Source organism: Mastomys coucha, unplaced genomic scaffold (genome assembly GCF_008632895.1).
Source record: "Mastomys coucha isolate ucsf_1 unplaced genomic scaffold, UCSF_Mcou_1 pScaffold6, whole genome shotgun sequence".
Classification (NCBI taxonomy): Eukaryota; Metazoa; Chordata; class Mammalia; order Rodentia; family Muridae; genus Mastomys; species Mastomys coucha.
In genome coordinates, this window is record NW_022196912.1 from 96,192,748 (window position 1) to 96,200,309 (window position 7,562).

A 7,562-nucleotide genomic window follows, 5' to 3' on the forward strand; every position below is an offset into this window, starting at 1 on the left:
GTCCCTCCTGGAATCAGGAAGCCAACAGTACATGTAGAATCCAGGGCCCAGTGTGTGGCCTGGTGCTTCTCCAAGGTTTGCCAGGAAGCAGAACTTCTGTGGACCTTGGACACAGGCTTTGGACTTATGTTCATTTAAAAAAAAAGGTTCTTATTTGGTGGGTCAGGAGCCAGGTGCCCAGGTGCCCGGAGATGATGGTTAGAGGGCCCATTGGATTTGGCGTGGCTCCCTGGCTTTGGGGTGTGCTGGATTTCACAGGTGGCTCCTGGCAGCAGGGTACCTTGACTTTTCTCACTTCATAAAGCTTTCCATCTAAAACCTCCCTGTAGAGAGCAGCTGTATTTCTTCACCTTCAGTGACCCTACCCAGCAGGAAGACGCAGTCCTCTGCCTCAGCTTCATGTTCTATGGGCTTCCGTACCTATGTCTGAGCAATCCAGGGGACTCCCAACCGCCAGAAGTGCAGCTCTTCCCCAGAAAGACCTCCGTGATCTCCACAGACCTTCTGTGCTGATGGATAGACCAGGTGGCCAGCCTGGGCTTTCATCTGGATGCCGGGAGAAAGAGACATACTATTTTTAGTTATCTCGCTCCAGAGAGAGAGGTAGCTCTCATATAGACATTTTAATGTCTACATCAAATATGAACTATTACCTGAGCTGTTGGGTTTGGTTTTGCACTGTTGACTTCCTGCTTCCTTCTCTCAAGGCTCCTAAAGTGAAGCCACCTTGTGAGGACGTGGCTGAGAACACTGCAACTAAACTATCCACACTGACCTCTGCATCTGGCAGAAGTGACCAGACCTAATGTACATTGCAGGTGCCAGGAGACTCCATTCAGGGGCTTGTAGAATTCAGGGGAAAGAGGTGTTATTAGAGTTGAGGAAGTGAGGCTCTTTTAAAAGAGCCATTGTGTGGCTCTGTCTGGTGTTTATTCTCCATCAATGACTTCCAAATCAAGCTCACATAGTTAGACATCAAAAGATGCCCATTAGGAATCCAGCTTGGGGTAAGATATTCAGCACACTGTATGTAAGCATCTCTTTCTGCTGTCTCATTCTTTGAGATGATTGTCGGATAGTTCGGGATAACTCTAGCCCCAGTGAGAATTGGGTCTTGGTGTCATCGGCACACAGCAGTGACACAGGGTTAGGTGTCACAGCACTGTCAGGCCTCGGTATCAGGGGAGGATGTGGGTCTCTGAGGGTTGACACCGGCAAGAGATCAGAGCTGTTTTCTCTCCCTTTTCTGATAAGATGGCAGGGGATTCTCTGAGGGTACAGGAGTCCCGGAAGGCGGGGACCTTCTGGTGGGCTGATTGGCGTCGTCTCACAGATTATCTGAGAGCTAACCTCCTCTATAAGTAGTTAATGCTCGGGAAATACAGTGCTTCATTCCCAGTGATCTCTGAAGGGTCTTGGAGGAGTGCAGTGGTGTGTAATCATCAATGACTGAGACAATAGCCCTCCACCTTTCTCCTCCCATGGAAGAAGAAAACGAAGAAAAATTTCTAAACTATTCTCAAGATGGACAAAGACAACTCCCTTCTCCTTTACTAAGGGTAGCGGTGGTAGTGGAATGGCTTCTTGGGGATTGAGAAGAATGAACTCTTTTCACATACATAGTACAAATGAGTGTACACAGTACAGGAATGTTTATTTTCATCTACCTACTAAAATTTTCTCAGGCAGTGACTGGAGAAAATCGTCTAAAAATACTCTTTAAATGGGCAACAATGAAAACTGTTGCAAAATGCTCCTCTAAGCTGAGGATCATGAACCTTGATAAAAGCAGAGTCCTGGCAGGTAAATAAACAAACTCTGTACTAACTCCTGATGCATGGAGGGTCTTGCTCTGCAGAACGAGCTGCCAAGGGTCCTGAGTGATAAGCCCTGGGACTTTGCTACTTGGAGTAAGTACCCTGCTCTCATCGGCTGTGAAAGGAATGTCAAAGCTAGACCTCGGTGATCCCAGCAGCTTCTCAGGTTGTTTCCCATCATGCTCACCAATGTACTGCTGGGAATTTCAGAGTGTGCTGTTAAGCAGTGTAAATGCTCACAGGGACGCCGATTTTCCCCAGCGTGCAGGAGAGAGAGATGCGTCTCATCTTCTCTAGTTAAGGCAAGGATGGAGAGATAGCTAGGAGTCTGAAAGGGAGTAGCACCCTGGTCTGAGCTAACCAAGGCCATCAGGAAACTGCTTGCCTTGTACTGGAGGACACAGGGGAGAGAAGACATCAAGTTTGCATGCCGTGGGACTGCCTGCGCCAACCCAACCTACCTAGAGGAAGCTCAGGGCCATGTGGGAGAGGCTTCCTTCCCTCGTCTGCTGTTGCGGGGGATGGGCTGACAGAGTCCCACAGCATCCTCAGGTTTTTGAGAAAGGAGCCTTCACTGCCTGAGACCTAGCTCCCTGTGGGTCCCTGGGATGAGCTCACACCTGGATTTGCTTTATTATTGTCTCCGGCTCTGCTTCCCTTCTCCAGCTCTCTCTTCTTCCTCTCCCTTTTTCTTTGGCCTTGTACAAACCCCAACCATTCAATAGTTCTGAGAGTAGATAGTATTTACCTCAATAATGGTAGTCTCCTTTCGTTTCTTTTTAACCCTCAATTCAGATGATGGCTCTAAACCCACGCCCACAATGGAGACCCAGCCTGTGTTCGATGGAGATGGTAAGCCCACCATATTAGTTCCTAATCTTATTCCCTCCACCTATGTTCAGAATTGGGAAAGATTAGCTTTACATGTTTGTTTAAGCTTCATTGTTTTTTTTTTTATTTTTTAATTTCAGAATTGGGCAAGGTATTATTAACTTTGCATGTTTAAGTTCCATTATTATTAATATTTTAGTTTTTAATTTCAAATTTTCCCAGTGAAAACTGGCTTGTCCTAATCTTTAAAAAAATGTGAAACCTTCAAGTAATTGGTACATACTCTTTACTTCTGGAATAGCCCTCTGCTCTTCTCAGGCTTCCTGCCTGTATCCCAGTGTCCAACAACAACATGGTTTAGACAGACCCTCCCAGCTGCCAAGACCAGGGAGTCATGGTGGGAAAGGCAGTGAGACTGGGGCAGTCCCCTCAGCTCGTGACTGACTGCACTCTGTGCCTAGAGTGGTGCGGGGTCCCTATGGGATGAGAAGGTCTTTGCTCTCATGGCAACCACGAGAGCGCTTCATGACCTGAGTTCTGTGGTCCTGGTCTTCATTGTGATAGACATTTATGGAAGAAAGAGTTGCCATTGTTCTGGGAAGAGTGGTAAAGATGTGAATAATGAGCTAGAGCTTTTGAGGAGAAGGAAGGAATCAGGGTATTCCAGACAGTGAGGACTGGCCAGGAGCAAGGAGGGGAAGGTGTGGGTTTGGGCCACCATTAGAGACGTAGGAGAGAAGGATTGGAGTTGGCTGGGCTAGGGCATGGGGATCTGGGGGAGTTGAACTGAGACATTTGGGAGATGCATTCTAGGTAAGTTGATGGTGAATGTAAATGGAATCCCAGGAGGCAAGGGGAGTGGATTGGAGGAGCTGGGGCGAAGAAGCCCTGCCACTGCTCAATGTGAAGGTACCTGGGCTTCTATTCTATGGGGACTTTACCAAGTCCTCTAGATCCCTGTGAACAGAGAGTGTTTCTAGAAAGCCTGATAATGAAGTTCAGTGTTCACAGTACATCATATAGCAAGATTTTACCAGTTCTCTGCTGAGTGTACCTGGATCATTGGACAGAGGAACGGAGAAATTAAACAAAGACTTGGTCCCATGGTTAGGGATGCTCCTCGTGCAGGTGCAGCTCAGTGAGAACTGAAAGGGGAGTCTCTATAATCCACAAACATTCTTCTTTGTCATTAAAAAGTGTAAGTCCTAGGGGTTTAGGTGGGGCTAGAGATGATGTCATCTGGGGAGACCATCCTGGTGCTGTCATTGAATATCTGGTTGCTGCATAGTATATTCAGTTGACCCCACAGGATTTCCACACCCTTAGCCTGCTGAGAGCCTACAGCTACCCTGGGGTGGCCTAGATGAAGGTGCTTGGTGTGTGTTACACCTGACTGTGACGAGGGGTCACAGTATGTGCACAACTCAGTCCCTTCTTCCCCACAAGGAGCAGAGGCTCTGCAGGCCAAATCTGCTGTGGTTCAGCTGTTTCCTCTAAAATGGTCTTTGTGGTGTGTTTGGCACTCCTTTGTTGATTTATCCCCTTTAAATCTTCTCCCAGGGAAGCAGCTGAGAGAGACTTGGCATGGCCAGTGTTCCTCACCTCCTGGGATAATATTTTTATTCCTTGATGGAGTGGCTTGGTACCTCTGGATTATGACCACTCTGGGTCCCAGCACAGGATGCCCTGGTTGTCTCTCTCTTTTAAGATCTGATGGGCAGAAGCACTTCCGTCACAAGGAAGAGAGAGTGTGTTGGCACTGGGATGGGGTCAACATGCCAAGAGGAAGATAGCTGAAGCTTTAATGCCTGGGCTTGTAAAAAGCTTATTACAAATCTGGGTTACATTCTATGTTGTGTACTTCTCTTTGCCCACACATTCACATACATTCTCTTTCTTGTTTTTTTTTTTTTTTTTTTTTTTTTTTTTTTTTTTTTTTTTTTTTTATAGAAATCACAGCCCCCACTTTATGGATTAAGCACTTGGTAATCAAAGACTCCAAGTTGAATAACACCAACATAAGAAATTCAGGTAAATAACCTTCCTTGAATTATATACGAATTCAACCCTCTGTCCGTCTGGGCACCATAGCTGCTCTCTGACTTCTCATCACATGGGCTTGTTTTCTTCTGTCTGTTCTTTTCCTCTCCCATCTGCTTTCCTTTCATCATTATCCTCTCACCCCACCCTCACTCCTTCACTTCTTCCTCTTCTGTCTTCTCCCCGATTGCTTTTCTGAGACAGAGTCTCATTATATAGCCCTAGCCAGTCTCAAACTGGCGCCCTTTCCACCCCAGCCTCCCAAGTGCTGGGGTTGTGCCATTCTGTCAAATTTTACACAAGCCTTTTAATTTGTATTATCTTCATTTTCCACAGCTATAATGTAAGGAGATCAGATAAATTAGTTAGCCCCTTCTGGTTTTTATTTTCTTTGTTTGCCACAGCCAAGATCAACTTCTATGAGCAGTTGATCTGTTTGGATGATATTTGTTAATATGTTTTAATATTTGGATTGCCTTATCTGAATGCCACACAAGGGAATTTGAAAGAAGCAGACTGGACATATGGAAGTTGGACTTCAAGCCCACCAGACTTAGTTCCTCTATTTTGAGATTCTGAAACTGCTTGTTGCCATGCCCCTTCTGAGCTGATCTTTTGAGGTCTTGGGACTTGTGGCGGTACAAAGGTGATGGATTTTGAAGAGCAGTCACATTTGTAGGATTTACTTGAAACAGTATTTGATGCCAACGTAGATCAAGCTCAACCAAGTTTACTGGCCATCAATAAAGACTCAATATTACCAGCAGGAAAGATCATAGCAAACCAGAAGAGAGACTCATACTTTCACTTAAGATGACATTATGACAAATATCACTTAGCATAAATTTATGTTGTAGGCTGAGTTTAATGTAGCCCCATGCTTCCTTTGTTGGTGGCAAGGGCTATGAACAAAGGATTCCCACCATTAAACAGACAGACAGAGTTTAGTGAGACCCCTGATCAGTGAATGGGTGTGCTATCATTGGTACCGCTAGTTTACTTGTGTGCCAGCTCTGTATTAGTGGTGGTAGCATGGAGGCTGCAGTCCAGGGAGCGAGACAGAGGTGAATCTCTAATGCAATGGTGGGCTTCCTGTAAGGTTTGCGTGGTCAGTATTTCTCCGTGTGACTGACTTACTACTGGATATGAGATGAAGTGTGGGATGGGAACATAAAGGAGGCTGTGTGAACCTTCTTAGGCTAGAGTGTAACAGAACGTTACATGAGTTAAAGCATAGGCTTTGGAATTGGCAAAATCTAGGTGCATATCCTGATTCTAACACACACTGAGTGACACTAGTCAGAAAAAAGTCATTTCTTAACTGTGGAGTAGGATCACGGTCTGTCCCTACAAAGGTTCACTAAGTTAATGCCTATGTGTTTCTTGACTGATGCCTGACTAAATGATGAATTGTAGGTATATTTATGTATTATTATTATTATTTACATTGTTGGTAACAATAAAATGATGGTGTTTTGGCTTTGGGTGCTATGCATGCTATGACCCCGCATGCTGTGCAGGCATTCTACCACTGATTGACATCTTCAGCCCCTGACTTTTGAGATAGTGTCTTGACATATAGCCTGGAGTAGCCAGGAACTCAAAGTCCTCTCACCTCAACTTCCTGAGCGCTAAGGTTACAGATGTGTGCCACCACACTTTAACCAATGACAGTGCTTATTGTGGCTAGGCTAGAGGAAGCTAGTGGCACCTGTCTTTCTAAGCTGTAATAAAGCGATGATGTCAAGCTCTGATCGTCATCCCCCCCATTGGTTTATGTAGTTTTCTATTGTATGATGATAGGGTCATGTTGAGGAATGGCTTCTCGGCAAGTACAACCATCTTCTTCTTGTTGTGGTGATCCAGCCACCTTTATTTTCATAGCTGTTGACTCTAAGGTTCGTATATAGGACAGGACAGTTGCAGGAGGTAACTGTTCTTTAGAAAAAAATAGATCAAAGAAAATTATTGGTCTTTGATGTTTTAGTATTTGCTTAGCAAACTAGAATATTCTCTGTCATTAACACCTGGCTGTACTGACTGCTACCTGTCAGTCTTATTGATGGAATTGGTATAAAAGACACAGTTCTACAAGAGGATATAGAAGATAACAAGTGGCCAGGCCACTTGACTGTTTTTACAAATAAGGTTTTATTAGGATACAGTGACACTCATTAATCTCTGTGTTGTTTATGGCCATTTGCATTCACAAGAATAAGCTTGGATAGCTGTCACAGAGCTTGTGTAGCTTGTAAAACTTAAAAATATTTACTTTATGATCTTTCGCAAAGCAAGTTTTCTGTGCCCTGGTGTACACAATTGAATATGGCAGGAGTGGGAGGTACGTGGATGGGGATCGTCTCACCCAAGTTTTTTGGCCCCTTCATAGACCAAGTAGAAGTAGGAGCTGTGGCTCCTGAGATGTTTCGTGATGTTCCAGGTAAGCCTGCACCATCACAGGGACTCCTGGGGTCTCTCAGGAGACTTCATCCACTCACCATTCCCAAGGGTTAGCATCCTGTTCTGGTGCATGCTCTCACAGCTGGTTGTCAAGGAAGCATCATGAGGTCTAGATTTTCAGGCACAGGGGCAAAGAATCTTTTACACACAAACCACACACTGGTCAGAGCATGGGCTTTGGAATCAGACAGGCACGTAGACCTGGTTTCTAAGACTGGCTCTCCTTGCCTGGGGTGGCCAGTCAGATTCTCTGAGTCTACCTTTCCTTATATGTAAAACTTTAGTTTTAGGCACATAATTCCAGGCACATAGGTTTACCATAAACGATTTTAAATTAACAAAGCAAAGCTGCTTTGGTGGAATGTTTTTTGTTTTTTTTTTGTTTTTTTTTTTTTTTTTTTTTTTTTTTTTTTT

General features: G+C 44.8%; 1 protein-coding gene across 2 annotated transcripts in view; it reads left to right on the top strand.

Annotated features, from left to right (window-relative positions):
• Positions 1–7,562, top strand: part of Smoc1 (SPARC related modular calcium binding 1) — a 166,700-nt gene that overhangs the window by 129,155 nt on the left and 29,983 nt on the right. Inside the window, exons 6-7 of one of the 2 annotated variants that reach the window (XM_031356190.1) lie at positions 2,580–2,669; positions 4,599–4,679. In XM_031356190.1, coding sequence (XP_031212050.1) covers positions 2,580–2,669; positions 4,599–4,679 — 171 coding nt within the window. The remainder of the gene's footprint in view (positions 1–2,579; positions 2,670–4,598; positions 4,680–7,562) is intronic. The other variant, XM_031356191.1, reaches the window with a different exon arrangement.